The 17,216-nt window shown below is 37.5% G+C and overlaps 2 protein-coding genes across 3 annotated transcripts in view; one reads left to right on the forward strand and one right to left on the reverse strand.

Annotated features, from left to right (window-relative positions):
• Positions 1-342: 342 nt before the first annotated feature.
• Positions 343-10,635, reverse strand: LOC125043604 (BRO1 domain-containing protein BROX-like). 2 transcript variants are annotated; one of them, XM_047639836.1, is made up of 10 exons: positions 10,504-10,635; positions 6,723-6,923; positions 6,476-6,571; positions 6,126-6,304; positions 5,553-5,728; positions 5,058-5,139; positions 3,921-4,071; positions 3,415-3,586; positions 1,261-1,372; positions 343-823 (listed from the first exon to the last, which is right to left on the reverse strand). In XM_047639836.1, exons 1-9 carry the CDS (start codon positions 10,602-10,604, stop codon positions 1,268-1,270), a joined length of 1,263 nt encoding a protein of 420 aa, XP_047495792.1. In that variant the 5' UTR covers positions 10,605-10,635; the 3' UTR covers positions 343-823; positions 1,261-1,267. The 2 variants fall into 2 exon arrangements, with proteins under 2 accessions (XP_047495792.1, XP_047495791.1); XM_047639835.1 differs by having other exon boundaries at positions 343-1,372.
• A 4,017-nt stretch (positions 10,636-14,652) lies between these two features.
• Positions 14,653-17,216, forward strand: part of LOC125043612 (WD repeat-containing protein 46-like) — a 12,072-nt gene continuing 9,508 nt past the window's right edge. The window contains exons 1-2 of the mRNA XM_047639845.1: positions 14,653-14,762; positions 16,754-17,125. Of these exons, the coding sequence (XP_047495801.1) occupies positions 16,754-17,125 (372 nt within the window). The 5' untranslated portion in view covers positions 14,653-14,762. The remainder of the gene's footprint in view (positions 14,763-16,753; positions 17,126-17,216) is intronic.

Consider the following 17,216-nt stretch of genomic DNA (forward strand, 5'->3'; position numbering starts at 1 on the left):
CATTAGTATTTGTTACAACCCGCCAAACATATCTGGTTACTGCATTACACTGGGAGATGTCAAACAAATACTGTGCTATTGGAATTGTACTGTGCATTTAAACTGAACACAATCATAATGAGTATTGTTTAATGAAAAGATAATGAAGTTGTAGGCCTTCTCAAGATTAATTTGTAACAATAAATCATTAAAAATTATCAAATCATGTTCACAAAACAAAAGGGAAAGTGTCAAGTACAATACATTATTAAGATGAATTAAAAATAAGAGTGTATAATCTATTTGGATGTTTTCTAAATATGCTTAAAGTGGAAAATTATGCACATGTCATACTGCCATAAACAACCTTTAGCAATTTTATTTCTTTTAGCTTGTGACAATCTGTTTCTCTCTGGTTCTATAACTCAGTAATAGACATTGAAATTAATTTTCTAGAAAATCAAATTGGATGTACATATTGAAAATGTGATTATTCTACACAATACATTTGCAAGTGCATGTTGTAGTAGATGGATGGCATCTACTACTTGGACTGGTCTACATATCTTTATGGAACGTTTGTCATGGCCCCAAGTGCCCATGGCCATGGCTGGGTGGTGAAGGTGAAGTTGCAGATCAATGGGAGCTCCCTAATCGGTTAAGGACTGGACAGCCCTTGTGCTGCTGCTGCTATTGCTGTGGTCATCTGGAGGATCGGGGAATGATGATCTCAGTTCCAGATTCTGCAGCTTAATCACACTTGCACTGTGTAAGAGTGCAGGAAACAAGGGGAGCTTGCTGTCCAATAAGTGATGACACGTCTGTGGACTTGGTGGGACCCAACCTGGCAAGTATGCTGAACTTCAGGTTGCAGAGTCATGCTGCTACAATATGTGAGTTCTTCACTGATTCACTGAATGCTCTTCAGAATCAATTCTTTTAATACAACAAATAAACACAATAAATGCCTTACAACTGGAGGGCAGCAAATAACTTTTTTTTTTTTTTATCAGTGTATACAATAATCACATCTGAAATACACACATAATTTTTCTCTAACTTTGACTATGACAAGTAAAAATAATCTTGCCACAAAATACCTAGAAATAAGCTTAAGTAAACATTAATTCACCTCCCAAAGACAAGTAGAAAATTACCGTCATTTCCAATGATGGAACATTTCTAAATCCTAACCGCCCTCCCCCCAAATAGAAAGGAAAAAAAAAAACTACACAACCATGAGCCATGATCTACAATCACTCATGACAGCTGTCCACTCACAGAGAGGCTACATCAGAGAGCATCCACTGTTGTTTTTGTGATCCTTCGATGACTGGTGGATGTCAGCTTCTTTGACAGGCGGGAGATCCCCTTCTGCTTTCTGGGCAGACTTCTGTAATTCAGGGAAAATTGTATTCAAGTAACACAAATTCCTGGATGATGAAAAGAGAAACACATGAAAAGAAATCTAATGTAAACCTTTCACAATTCAAAGCTATTGCAATGTTAATTCAAGGTCACATAATCATATTCCTGCCTGTAAATCTACAATAATGTCTGCACTCTCACAGGATGCACCTTCTCAAACAAGATTTTTTATTTTACATGGACAGACTATACCACTCATAAGAAAATGTGCACTCAACAAAAAGAACTGATGTCTGACTAAAAATATTAAATACTTATTTCTCTGCTTATAACTTTGTACCAATTATTTATTAATTCTTTATTTCAATCATCCACCATTTCTAACTGGACTACAACCATGAAATTTCCACTATTTATAAGATATCCAAATTTACTGAATAACCCTCTGACCTGATAAACATCTGCTAGTGTTCCTGTCCTCTGCCCTGATTTGTTCTTTACATCTCAGATAAAAAAATGAATGTGAAGTAAATGTAACTAACATAATAAGTAACACTTACATCAATTAAAGTTGTAATTTGAAGCATGTCATTTCTGTCTAGATTATTAGTTTATACCTTTTATAAAGTATTGCACATAATATTCCCAATACGAGTGCACCAGAACAATGACTGCTAATTCAAGTATAAAATTTACAAGCTTTGATTTGCAGAAGTACCTGGTATTTCTAATACTAATGATATTGCTAGGTGTCAAGAGCCATTTTCAAAATAGCATCCTTAGACTAGCATATTACACACAAAGCATAATGCTCTGCATAGTCTCCCATTCTGGATAAACACTCAAGCATATGCAATTTAAAGAATCAATGTACTACGTCTAACCAGCTTACCCAGCCCACCTTACAAGTGCCATTGGGCTTCCTGCAGGCACTTGCTCTTGTGACAGTCTTGGGGTCGTGATTATTCTGAGCTCTGGTAAAAACCCATGATTATGCCAGAAAGCATTAAAGACGTACTTATTGATACTCTCACTTTGGAAATTGCCAAATATGAATTTTCCTAATATGAGTCACAGTCAGAGAGACAAAAGTTATATCATTCATAAGTATCAATTCCAGAAATAAATAATCAACATAGGACATACAAACACACACCCACACACCACACACACACACACACACACACACACACACACACACACACACACACACACACACACACACACACACACACACACACACACACACACACACACACAGAAAAAAAAAAAAAAAAAAAAAAATATATATATATATGTATATATATACATAAAACCATGCAAAAATACCCTATATAAGTATATCTGTGTGTGTGTGTGTGTGTGTGTGTGTGTGTGTGTGTGTGTGTGTGTGTGTGTGTGTGTGTGTGTGTGTGTGTGTGTGTGTGTGTGTGTGTGTGTGTGCATATATATATATATATATATATATATATATATATATATATATATATATATATATATATATATATATGCATATATATATATATATATATATATATGATATATATATATATATATATATATATATATATGCATATATATATATATATATATATATATATATATATATATATATATATATATATATATATATATATATATATATATATATATATATATATATATATATATATATATATATATATATATATATATATATATATATATGCATATATACATATATGCATATATGCATATATGCATATATGCATACATATATATATATATATATATATATATATATATATATATATACATATATATATCAAACTATCTGAAGCAATAGCATCAACACCTCTACCTAACAAAGCCTAACCAAGCCATTCAAACAACAGCTTTATAACACCACCTTAAACTCTTGTCAACCGTTCACTCAAACACACAAAGCACAAACTCAAAACAGAGAATATCAAACCATCTTCTTTGTGAATACATAACCCCCTCCCAGCCCCACATATGCATGCACTCAGAAACACACACAAAAAAGTCCCTCAAAGGACACTCTATCTGATGACCTGAAACACTGACCGAGTTAGCACCAGGGTCTTCTGCGAGGTTCTTAGTAAGATCAAAGGCCGCATAGGTGACTGGTGACCACAGAGGAGCTGCAGGGGGGAGGGTGTAGTCATCAGGCGAGACTAAGCCATATGTGGCTCTGAGTTCTAGCTGGGGGGGGTCGTACGGGACCTTTTGGTGATAGCTGCAGAGAAATGACCATTTAGAAGTTTACATGTACAAATATGAAAAAAGCAACAGCTGTCCATTCTATAAACTGAATATGATCAAATTAAATGTAATAAACAGTACTTGAAACAGTAAATAAGTTTTATGTCTGTGATAACCTACTGGAAGGCAAGGCAGTGCCCTTGTGCAAAGTTAGTAGTGGCATTACCAGCACTGCCTGATTGGATGCTATTCCCAGAATCTTCCTTAGTCAAAATTAGAGACAGAAAAACATGGCACATGGCAGAGACACAAAAAACAATAAATCAAATTATATAATTCTGCCACTAGGCGATCTTATTTCAACTTACATCATCCCGTTCTCTCTCTCGCATTTCTCCAAGGTCCTTGCAATGATGGGGGCAATACGGCGGAAGAACTGATGTTTCTCTGGCTTTGCCTGCGTACCTGGCCCTTTGGTTTGGCCGTATTCCTTGCACATTTCTGCAGCCAGTTCATAATCTGCAGATGGGTAAAATACAAACGGAGATGGTCACTATTACGGAAGCAACACCTAGGAATGATCAAGAAAAAATAGCCATGTCATCATTATTTAGATAGTAAAAACCAAAAAAGAAAATGTAATACAAGGATTGTACAATTATATAAGTACAATAGCACTTGATTACATTTTGAAAGAACATTTCTCAAAATCTAATAAAAATCATATGAAAATAAGGCTCACAAGGTCTATTTTTTCTTTATATTCTAATAAAGAACAAAACGAGAGACCTAACACTGCAGCATAATATATATATATATATATATATATATATATATATATATATATATATATATATATATATATATATATATATATATATATGTAAAAGACATAGAAAGCATCTCATAGGTGATATTTTCTTACATCTCTATTTAGACTTAAAGGATAATATTTATGAAAGTTTTCTGAGTTTAAAAACAGTGTCATACTGAGGTACATGTGTGATTCACAAGGCTAAGAATGTCTCATTTTGCCCACTAATTTTCATCCTTGTTAACTGGTGTCTTTTGTGGTTTTCTTCATCCCCTAAGAAACTTTTCCTTCTTTTTGGCTTAAAGATAGAATTGTCCCTTTTTTACCTTTTCCATCAATTGTATTTTCATTTGCTTTTCTTTCACTTTTATAGTTATACCCAAATATGATAAGGATATATACAACTAATACAGATCAGTCTAACATGTGGAGGAAAACAATGTTTCTAACATCAAATACTTAATGATGGCTAGATGTGGCATTAGACAAACACACAATAAAGTCTCTTAAAATCACAATGCAGCAAAAGACAAAATTCAAAAATTCAATGACTAATCATTTTAGCAAATACTTCTCTGTGCATGGCACATAAAAAAAGAAAAAAAAGAAAATGAAAATATATAGGTAATTTGACAGAATAGGGCAAGATTAGCAAGGAATGCTAAATGACCCAAAAGAATGCCATACTCACTCTTTTTGGATTCTTGCAGTGAGCGGATGGCATCTCCGCATTTGTCCTGGTTCAGCATGTTTTCTCCAGCATAATTGTAAGCCTGCGAGAAACATCAAGACCAATTCTAGTGTACTGTTTACTACAGAGATGATGGTATAAAACAATACGTAAATACACATACACACACACACACACACACACACACACACACACACACACACACACACACACACACACACACACACACACACATACACATACACATACACATACACATACACATACACACACATACACACACACACACACACACACACACACACACACACACACACACACACACACACACACATGCCATTACAATCAAGCACACTGCTAAGTATGCACACATGCACCTACATTTAGACACATTCACAAATATGCACTTATGATAATGGATACACAGATACACTTACACTTATATGCACCCATACACACACATACACAAAGAAAATAAGTCAAATATGCTCTTACATATGCTGCATAGAAAGCTGCTTTTAATCGTAAATATTTTGTCCAATGGTCAAATGTCTTCTCATCCAGTGATGTGATGGAGTCAGCAGCCGTTGTAAACATTTTGGAAGTTTCATTTGAAAGTGCAGAAATCAGTCCAGGATTGTGCTTCAACTCCACAGCTCGAGCTATTGTCACTGTAAATATAAAGAATCTTTAATATCATATTTTCCCCCAAGAACTATAAATTTTTAAAGCACTAATTCTAAGTATAATAATGACAATGAATTCATGGGAAACATCCATGATTTTAAATTTTGCATTGATATGGACAATAAAATCACCATGAATTGGTCCTTATTTGCACATTACAATATTTAAAAAAAAAAAAAAAAAAAAAAGTATATATATATATATATATATATATATATATATATATATATATATATATATATATATATATGTATATTTTTTTTTTCTTTTCTTTTCTTTTTTTTGAATACAGGTAGTCCCTTTAATGGTACTGAGATTGTGTTTTGTTCTTTACAGGAACTGAGGACAGCTAAGTCCATGTAGCTCCATGTAATACCCTACCCTCTTGGGCTTCTGCTGTAGCCTGGTTGAGATATGCTGTGTGCACTCTGGGGTCCCCATCACTCCCTGGCTTGGGGGCCTCAAGAAGCTTGTTCACCCACTCCTCTTGGGCGTACTTCAGCAGTCCTGCCCCACGACGAAGGCTACGGTGGACAATCTTGGCTTCGTCCATGCTCACTCTAGTTAGGAAAAGGGATATTAGAGAGTTTTAGACTTTGGTTTCATTAGTTTTGCACAGAATGGGCACATGCATAATAAAGTCACAAAAACATAAAATAACTTAAAGTTGCCAGATTATGCTACTGTCCTCCAAAATGATAATTCATTACACTGTAAATAAATGGACTTACTCTTCCTGTGCTGCCACCTTGCTTGCATGCTTCATGTACCAAAATGCTGCATTCTGAAGGACTGATACAAGCTCATATATTGCATCAAAGTGAGCCCTGTGTAAACAGAAAAAAGTAATCACAAGGTAATATCACCTAAAATCTATGAGCAGAATTCTTTAGTCTTCAAATTCACATCTGCTAGAAATATAATATAATTCAGAATCAGCATTTAAATCATAATCTGACTCTCCTAAAGTAAGCTTACTCAGGAGTGCTGCCCAGCATGGAGTGAGTCCAACGGAAGCGCACAGAATGCCTCAGCTTGCTCCAGTCCGAGCCCTCTGGTGCTTCAATGAGACCTCGTAGCAGGGCAAGGTACAGCGTCAGTGCTGGCTCCACCACGTCAATTTCATGGTTGGCATCAGGGAAGAGTTCAAGGAGCCGAGCTCTTGCCTGACGCAGGTCACTGAGATCAAAACCGAAAAAAATGAACATCAAAATGGAATTTTTTGTAAAATCTATACACTATCTATACACTGCAATGCATTCTTATGTAGAAGGTAAAACAAGCAGGTACAGCTAAAATATATGTACATATTATATAAATAATAATAATAATAATAATAATAATAATAATAATAATAATAATAATAACAATAATAATAATAATAATAATAATAATCACTACCATGAGAGTGAATAGCATTCTGACTAGTCTTCAGCTTAGACTGTTATGTATAGTGTCACTTACAGTCACTTACAGTCAGGGTTGATTTTTTATTATTATTATTATTATCATATTATTATTATTAATATTATTATTAAAAAAAAAAACAAAAAAACTTAAATCTGATTTATTTGATTTAAATCATATTTAGATTTAAATCAGATTTATTGGATTTAAATCAGATTTGTTGGATTTAAATCAGATTCTTTTGATTTAAATAATATTTTCAATTTTTTTTTTTTATTTATCAGCATAAAAATAATTGGAAAGCTATCATATAGTGCATACATTAGTTTAAAACACATTTTTAAACTACAAGCATGTTGCATCATCTCTCACTTGATTACAAAGTGTCTGACTCCTGTTCTTGCTATCATGCTATGACATGGCTGGACTTGTGCCAATGTGTAATAATTTGGGTGTTAAACCCACTCATTCCTGAGCTAACTGCAAGAGCAGAGAGATGTCACTGACCACAAGGCCTAATCTATCTGGTAGGAAGAATGATCCAGTGTGGGAACATTTTAACAGATTTCCTTCAAAGTCTGGGAAAGAATGGAGTGCTATATGCAAACAGTGTAAACTTGAGTTGCATGGATTAGTAGCAAGAATGAAATCTCAGAGAACAATTAGAATTATCAGAAGAGGATTTGGATGACCCAGGTAAGACTGAAAATCTGACTCCAAAGGTGCCTCAAAGAAATGTTGCAACTCAAGCATTGCGCTTGTAGAGCCTTCTATGTGTAAATACAATAAATAAATTTATATTACAGTGGGCATGGTATGTGTTCTTGCCATCTGTGCCAAATGGGTTAATCCTGTTTGTTTCCTGTAAATATGTATTAGCATGAGTAATGCTAGCACATTAGATTAGAAAAAACACATCTGCATAAAATCTGAAATAAACTGATGAGTGCAAATGCATGACGTAGAGAGTTGAATGGCATTGGTGCCACATGTTCATTGATATTATTTGATGTGGGTCAAGTTTTATTTAAAATGAACGTGTCCATGACTGCATTACTAAATTAACCAATTAAACCATAAATATACTATTTTGAGTGATAAAAAAAGCATTAATTTTATCTATCTTTTTGTTGACATTTTTATATGTGGCAGCATGCCTGCCTAAGACACTTTTGAGACAATCTCAAATTTTTGTCTCAGAATCGTCTGGGAATTGTTCGAGCTACCGCTCCAGGGTCGTAGCTTGAGACTAATTGCTAAAAAGAACATAGGCCTAGATTTAGATGATAGCATTAACAAAATTACAGTAAAGGTTTACAAAAGACCACACCCATCAGAGACTAGACTTCTGCAAACAAAATTATGGGGACCCATGGGGAATTGGAGGTTGGGGGGATGGGCTTTCAAAAGCAAAAAAAAAGTGGATAATTAAAAACCCACACCAAGAATAGCCTTTTGTATGATAAAGAAGGTGTAAAATAAAAAAATTCAAGACAAGAATTTGTCATGGAAAATTCAACATGGCGTAACAGAAACGAACAAGCAAATGAACCCCTTCTTATTTGGAAAAACTACCAGAAAGATATAGCCATAAGACCCAAAAGTCTTCCTAACATGGGGGTTAGGCCCTATGCCTGTAGACCCCCTCCCTGTCACTAAACTTCCCTACAAGTGCCCCATCCCCCAAACCCCCTCCCAGTCGCCATATTTCGTTACTTGTGGCACCACCCTTGAAACCCCTTCCAATTGTCATTGGACAGGCCATGCCTTCCAGCGTCATAACAAACTGCTTGATCTGTGGAGTGTGGCTGTACACCGCAGCGATGCACCAAAGCACTACAAACCAGGCGTTCTGCTTGAGGTACCGAACTTCTACGCTCAAAGTAGGCTCAATGCCATTAATCTCCAGAGCGTAGAGTTTTTATTTTTTTATTTTCTTCATCCATCAGTAAGGGGTTAAAGATACCATTTGGGTTCACCTTATGGTTGATCAACAGTAATGGGAAGGGACCAGTCTGAGTCTAATGTTATTCCAGATATTATAAAGATTATCGTAAGGGATCATTTTCGTCACAAAGTTGAGAAAGAATTCAGAAACACAAGTAGCAATGTAATCAAACAAGCAAATTAGCCAGGAGAAGGCTACGCAAGCACAAGGATAGATGTAACATGTAGTTCTAATAAAAATATGGTGTGCATATAATTAAATAGATCACATCATATACTTAATAAATATGTATTTTGATATAAATTTATTTAAATCAGAATACAGAAATAGTTGACATTAATAGTACAATACATTTCTAAAAGATTAATAATGATTGGCCATGATGTCATGAGCTGCATGCACAGACAGATTATGGTGGGTTACCACGCTGCTAAGTTATTCAATGCAAGGCAAGGCTCGACTTAAATGCTGGAGGTTCATGGGGACTTATGCTATGCACAGAATTCATCCATTGTTAAACTTGAAATAGTTGGCTTCTGCAGACTAATTTTGTTATAACTTAATGTAGTTTTTAATTCCCAACTGGGCTATGATCTTAAATTTTCTCACAGTTGATGCAGTTCTTATGTACACCTTACTCATATTACCATAACAGTTGGAATAATGCAATGCCACATTGATATTGATATATAACAACCCTTTTAGAGGATCATGTGGCATGGTTGGTTTAATACTGGCCCTCCAGTTTCATACCCAGCATGACATGAGTTCGAGTCCTGGTTAGGGAGGGTTGTTATTTATCATATTACCATAAAGTCATCAGTCAACATATGTAATATACAAATACAGCAATTGTTGGTCCCAATGCCTTGGGAACAATTTACTTATGGTATTACAATAATTCATTCATATCAGTCTTTATAGTCCACATGTAACCAAAAATAATGCTTTTATAGTCCTACTTAATTGACTCTGACAACAGTCCCTAATATTTTTTGTTGTGATCAAAACAAATGTAGGTAATTAGTAATGATGTGACAAATTAGCTATAATAATCACTACTGTGTGTGCAGTATTCCTCTATCACTGTCATGTTGATGGCGAAAGTCACACATCATCGACAAAAATAGGAAAAAAATGGAAACACAGTATCACTGTCATGTAACCTACTCAAATGACTAACAAAAGCGAATCCAGTTATTGAGACTTTAGACGATACATAAACCCCACTTAAGTACACTTTAAAAGGACCTTAATAGCTCTACATCTCCTTGACAGGATGACTCACTGTCACAACACCTGTCGCTAAGCACGAACATTAACCAAAACAAATCACTCCATAAACCACAATGCTCAAGACAAAACAAATTAATTGTCACTCGCTCTTATGCTCTAATTACTCACCTACATAATTTCAGAGCCTGGCTGTCAGACGCGACCATTTTCAGGTCAAATTTCACCTGAGCAGTGGCTTTGAGGGGATTCCTGTGAAACCAGTGAGCCATGTTTGTTTACTTCTGAAGGATTGTCGCTTCGGCAAGCTTTCACGTAACAGTGCTCGGTTTCCCTTGAGCTTTTTCTTCGTTAAATTGTTCATTATCAAAGAAGATCTTCCATTTATAAGAAAAAGAGAACAAAATGGTCCGATTTTGATAATTTTATTATATATATGTATATATATGTATGTGTGTGTGTGTGTTTGAGTGTGTGTGTGTGTGTGTGTGTGTGTGTGTGTGTGTGTGTGTGTGTGTGTGTGTGTGTGTGTGTGTGTGTGTGTGTGTGTATGTGTGTGTGTGTGTGTGTGTGTGTGTGTGTGTGTGTGTGTGTGTGTGTGTGTGTGTGTGTGTTTGTGTATGTGTTTGTTATTAATCATATTACCATATGTGTGTGTGTGTGTGTGTGTGTGTGTGTGTGTGTGTGTGTGTGTGTATATGTGCATGTGTGTGCGTGTGTTTGTGTGCATATCTATCTATCTATCTATTAATCTATCTAACTTAATATATATATTAATATATATGTGTATATATATGAATATATATGTGTATATATATGAATATATATGTGTATATATATGAATATATATGTGTGTGTATATATACATATATATATACATATATATATTTATATATAGACGCACACACACACACACGCACAAACACATATACAGATACACACACACACACACACACACACTGTAGGGGCCGAATGATGGGTCCTACAAGAGTATGGTAAGTGGCGAGCTTAGGGTGTAAGGTAGACAAAAATGGCCAAGAGGACTATGGCAGAAAGAAAACCTAAATCGTTGTGTCAAAGGACGCGGAACTGAGGATGTGTTGGCAGTCTACAACAGCAAGTCGAATGACTGACACGACACCAGCAGGAACAGGAGAGGTGATCAAAGAGTCAGATGGCAGCTCAGCAAGAGGTGTGCCGGTAGATGATGGAGCAGTTGAGTGGGCTAACTCCTTCATTATCCATGCTACCCCAAGCATTTTCAGCACCAGCTGGACCAACCACCCCTCGCACCTAGGAGCATACCCTACACGACAGGAAACGGTTTGGGCTCACAAGATTGTGAACGCTGCCAACGTTCAACGGCAGTGATTCATTCAAAACTGTATGAGACAGTTCGAAGTGGTAGCTGGTGGGAGTGGATAGGATGATGGCCAACGTGCATTGCAGTTTGCAGCAAGCCAACGTGATGAAGCAAGAGAGGTGCTCGAAGACCTCCTATCGGAATAGCGCAGGAACTTTGGTGAGCTGAAGATCGCTCTACAGCGTCGGTAGGGGGCATGCACAGGAAAGAGCAGTATCGTACTCAGCTGAAATGCTGGTGCCGGAAGGAAGGAGAGTCACTTTAACAATTATCCCATGATGTGGTAAGGTTGGTGAGGAGGGCACACCCAGGGATGCCGGAAGTGTGGCTGGCTGATCTAGCTGTTCAGGCTTTTGTTGGTGCACTGGATCATGTGGACATGGAGCTATACGAGCGAATGGCAAGTTCAAGGGCTCTGAGGCAGTTGCCAAGGCACTGGAGTGGGAGGCATGGAACAACAAGGATCAGTGTACAAGAAAAAGTAGAGGGTTTTCGCTCCGAAGGGAATGGCCAGTCAGAGCCTGTCAGACCAGCACCACTCTAGTGTGTTGGGAGTGTAGGGAGGAGGGGCACTATGCTGGCCAGTGTCCCAAATGATACTGCTATTGGTGCGGCAAGGAGGGTCATCTGGCCAGTGATTATAGCAGGCAAAGTCCCGCAGATAACGGAAAGGAGCTGGGAGGTGTAGGGGGCTCTCGCCAACAAGCCTCAACTTAAGTTACAACTCAGCTATGGCAGGTAGCAAGAGAGGAAAGCAGTGAAGAGGACGAAAAAAAATAAAGTGCCCTAGTTGAGGCCACTCCTGTACAAGCCATTGGGGGAGGGCTACAAGTAAGGAAGGAAAAGATGATGCTGAAGTGCTAGGGAGTCCTGATGGAAAGCAGTGTGAAATGGTGGTGGACACTGGTGCTGTTAGGGCATTTGGGAGGAAAGGACTCTTCGAGGAGGAATTGCCGAAGCAACCTAATCCCTTACATGGCTCATTTTGGGAACTCAGTCCATTGTGGGGTTTATTGAAAGTGAATATAAAAATAGAAGGGTACGAGATAGAGTTCCCTGTGCTAGCAGCAGATCTAACAGACCATTGCCTACTTCGGCTCGACTTCCTTACTAAGGTCAGTGGTGATGTATTGGTGACAAAGGTCCTATGGCTACCAGGAGAAGATATTTCTTTGGTTACTAGGTATACATGTTATTTCACAGGAGGACGTAAGAGTTGAACTTGTAGGCTAATTCAGAAGTTGGTGGGAAGTTATGGCTTGGTTAAACCAATTGAGTGTATACCTTCACGTTGGCCTGTGGGAGTGACTGTGGGAAGGAGTTTAGTGCCAGGAGCAAAAAGTGAGGTAATGGTGCTAGTAGCCAACCGTACCGATGAGGGGGTGACCCTGAAAGGTGGTACGCTTCTGGGTGAGTGTTAAGAAGTGGAGTTAGTGTCCCAGACTTGTGAGGCAAAAATGGTTGTGGGAACTTGCAAAGTGAAAGCTAAGAGAGATGAACAGGTCAAGAAATCAGGAAAGAAAGAAATCAGAGGCCTGGACCAGTTGGTACATGTGATGGGGCAGAGTGGAAAAGTTTGAAAAAAAAACAAACATATATCACGTAGTTAAATTCTGGCAAATGTCAAAACAGAAATTAATTTTCTCCATTCTAACACAAACCCAAGGCAAATACTGCGCATCCTCTCTTGTATGTTTATAGAAAACTGTAGAAAACGAGCGTGGACCAAAAAAAAACGCTTTCCATGGGAGACTTGACAAAACCCAAAACGAAAGAGTGGAGACGAAATCAAGCAATAGTAAGAACATGTAAAAGATAACAAAGCAAACTATGCTCTTGGGAGAAACAAACAATAATCACCAAAGTGAGATATGAGCTAACGGAAAGGAGTTTGAAAAGGGCGCAGAGAACACGAAAAAGGGATCCAAATCAGCTAAAAGATATGGTAAAGAAAACTGCATATTTCAAAATGCGTCTGGAACAATATGCTAACAAATATAAAGGGCACAGTGTTGCTAGTATATGCTGGAAATATCTTACGGGAGATGCTTACAGATACACACAGGGCGCGAAGCAGCTTAGTGATGTATTTAGATCCATATTTGATTTCACGGAGAAGTAGCGTTCACACAGACACAAACATATATGCATCCATACATAAATATATGATACATGTATGCGTATGGATACATTTAAGCATTTATGTATGTATGCATGCATGCATATATATATATATATATATATATATATATATATATATATATATACACACATATGTATATATATACATATAAAGGCATATAACACACACACACACACACACACACACGCACGCACGCACGCACGCACGCACGCACGCACGCACACACACACACACACACACACACACACACACACACACACACACACACACACACACACACACACACACACACACACACACGCACACGCACACGCACACGCACACGCACACGCACACGCGCCGTGTGTGTGTGTGTGTGTGTGTGTGTGTGTGTCGAGAAAGAGAGAGAGAGGGAGAGGGAGAGGGAGAGAGAGAGGGAGAGAGAGAGAGAGAGAGAGAGAGAGAGAGAGAGAGAGAGAGAGAGAGAGAGAGAGAGAGAGAGAGAGAGAGAGAGAGGGGAGAGAGAGAGAGAGAGAGAGAGAGAGAGAGGGAGAGAGAGAGAGAGAGAGAGAGAGAGAGAGAGAGAGAGAGAGAGAGAGAGAGAGAGAGAGAGAGAGAGAGAGAGAGAGAGAGAGAGAGAGAGAAATACATGCTATGACTTGTTTTCCCGCTTTAGATGATGTGCGAGAATTTTCCAATATATCCAATTACATATAACATAATATATTTTTTTCTCTATTTGTATTAATCAATCCCATTATAATGATAAAATGACTTCCAATTAGAAATTATTTATTTCAATGCGGTGAAAAATCACAGGATTTAGTCCGCACATGTAAACAGTGGAGTAAGCGAACCCATGCTTCGCGATCACTGAGAGGAAGGGGAAGGAGCTAATAAGAGTCCTTTTTATTAGATGTAAGGTCGTCTCCGGGTTTCATAAAGGTAATAAATGGCTTTTAGTCGTAATTTAGTTGCCAGTTTATGAAATCCTGCCATGCTAAAGGAAATGGAGATACAGATTCATATTAGTATATGTGACCGCATTGGTTCTTTTAATGTAGTTGTATGTTTTTTCTCTTGAAAGTAGAAATATATGTACGTCATTAGTTATGTACCAAAAGTCTGCAGAGTCCATTATAATGATTGTTTATAGATTGATAACTGTTAATATCTCCTAAATAAATATAACAGCATTGCTCATGAAGGATAAGTTTATAGAAGAGGTCCGTATCTTAAACCCCATCATATTTGGTAACAATGAACTCCTCTCAATGTCTGTTAACTGAATATAGTAATAATAGTGTAATTCATACATAAGTACATTATGAATGGCTGAAAACATGCATATTTGCACAACAACTTGGGACTGAGCATGCAGCAAAGGGGGCTTAACTTGCTAAGCTTTCGTCTAGGCTGTTTTGGAATGCTACTCATGAGGTGTGACTCAAATGCTTGTCCAAGCTCTATTGTTTGGGCAGATTTAGTATAGATTTTGCATTCCAGATAGGAAGTTGAAATCCACATATAAGTCAGCACTTAACCCTTTGGTGACAGGTGTAGAAAACTAAAATAAACTCTACGTTCTGGCGAACCACGGCAACACGCCGACTTTGAGCGCTGTGAGTTCAGTACTCACGCGCCGCGGCGGACAGCTGCACGCCACATTTCGAGCGGTTTGTTATCACACCTATAGGTGTGACCCGTCGGGAAGGGGTTTAAAGAGGTTTTAGGAAACCACAACTCTATTGTATAGATATGCGTAGATATATGATATAATCCTGCCGTTTTCCAAGAATACCTCATAGCTACCCTATCTATTGGTGTAGTAGCATTATGATTGTTTCCTAGCACAGACTAAAACCTCAATAAATGCATACTGCGTATGAGGAACTCACCACTGCCATTGATAGATTTTAGGATGTGGATTGTTTCAAGAAAATATCCATCTAGAGAACCAATAAATAAACACTGTGCAAGTGGCTAGAAACATCAGTCTGTGCTCAATAACATGGGACCAAATGAGTAGTGAGAGATGTTTCCCTGCAGAGCCACTGCCCTAGCTGAGTAGGAATGTAGAGATGTCATTCAAACATTTCATGGTGGATTTTTACTTTCCAAGTGGAAAAGAAGAAAAATGTGATGCTTTGAACTTGTACAGCAGCTGTACCAACTTTTAACTTACTAAGGGACAATACATCTACAAACCATCAGTAATAGATTTTAGAGATGCATTCTGTTTATTGATACAGAGACAGATTTCAAGACATCATGCTAGTTTCCTAATGGAAATTGTCTTTGTCATCCTCTTTTATCCTTTAAGAGATTGCCTGGCATATTCTCCAATATCATAATAGTATTTGTAAACAACAGATTGGTTGGTTTGATCAGATGTGTAAACTGGATGCTGATCATTAGATATTGAATGCAATCTCCCTCCTTGCCTAAAAAGGATTTAAGGTTGAGAAAGTTACATATTAGGTGAAAGTAACTTTTTGTATAGTTAGCTCCATGGATAATTATTTAATTGTAATGATTGAACTTCAGCTTCATAAAGTCATACATTATCAGGAATTAACAGATTTAAAATTTGTATGGTAAATATGGTAGTTAAGCTTTGGTGTTTTTTGTTTTCTTTCTTTCTTTTCTCTTGCTCTTTAAGTGATTGGTTATGAGATTTGGTCTCTTATAGTAGCTCAGTTATGATAAAACAAATATATGCAAAGAGAGAGAGAGAGAGAGAGAGAGAGAGAGAGAGAGAGAGAGAGAGAGAGAGAGAGAGAGAGAGAGAGAGAGAGAGAAGAGAGAAGAGAGAAAGAGAGAAGAGTGAGAGAGAGAGAGAGAGAGAGAGAGAGAGAGAGAGAGAGAGAGAGAGAGAGAGAAAGGGAAAGAGGAAATTAACATATTTAACTAAAATAAAATTGCTCTTCTTCCAGATGACTGCCAAAGCCAGAAAAGGAGAGAGCGGCAAATTTGCAACAAAGCCTGCCAAATTTCAGGGAGGGAAAGTGGGCAAAGATAAGCATGGAGGCGGAGGAAGTGGCAGATTCCAGGAGAGGAAAAAGCAGGGCAAGACCACCAGGGGGAAAGCTGGCCAATCAAACTATAGGAATGGAGGCCAATCAGGCAAGTGGAAGGATGGCCAAACAAGAAAGTGGAGAAATGTGAAAGCAAGCTACAGTGAATGGAAAGTCACCGAGAAGGATGGAGAAATGACCACAAGGAAGGAGCATACCGAAAAATTCCCAGGGCGGAAGGTGGTTGACCCAAAACTGCTTGAGAAGTACGGCAGAGGAGCAGGAGTTAATGTGAGTATGCTTTGGTTTGTGTTCTTTAAAAATATATGGTACAGGTCTTCATAATTCTATAAAATGTGAATTTAGAAATTTAGGTTGTGTG

Source organism: Penaeus chinensis, chromosome 34, assembly GCF_019202785.1.
Source record: "Penaeus chinensis breed Huanghai No. 1 chromosome 34, ASM1920278v2, whole genome shotgun sequence".
In the NCBI taxonomy this organism is placed as follows: domain Eukaryota; kingdom Metazoa; phylum Arthropoda; class Malacostraca; order Decapoda; family Penaeidae; genus Penaeus; species Penaeus chinensis.

What these genes read in the sequence shown, in the direction of transcription:
- LOC125043604 (XM_047639836.1), bottom strand. Translation starts at nt 10,604, where the DNA reads ATGGCTCACTGGTTTCACAGGAATCCCCTCAAAGCCACTGCTCAGGTG. An exon ending in CAGGCTCTGAAATTATGTAG is followed by an intron (nt 6,924 to 10,503) that starts GTGAGTAATTAG and finishes TTTTGATCTCAG; the next exon opens with TGACCTGCGTCAGGCAAGAG. An exon ending in AAGGTGGCAGCACAGGAAGA is followed by an intron (nt 6,305 to 6,475) that starts GTAAGTCCATTT and finishes TTTCCTAACTAG; the next exon opens with AGTGAGCATGGACGAAGCCA.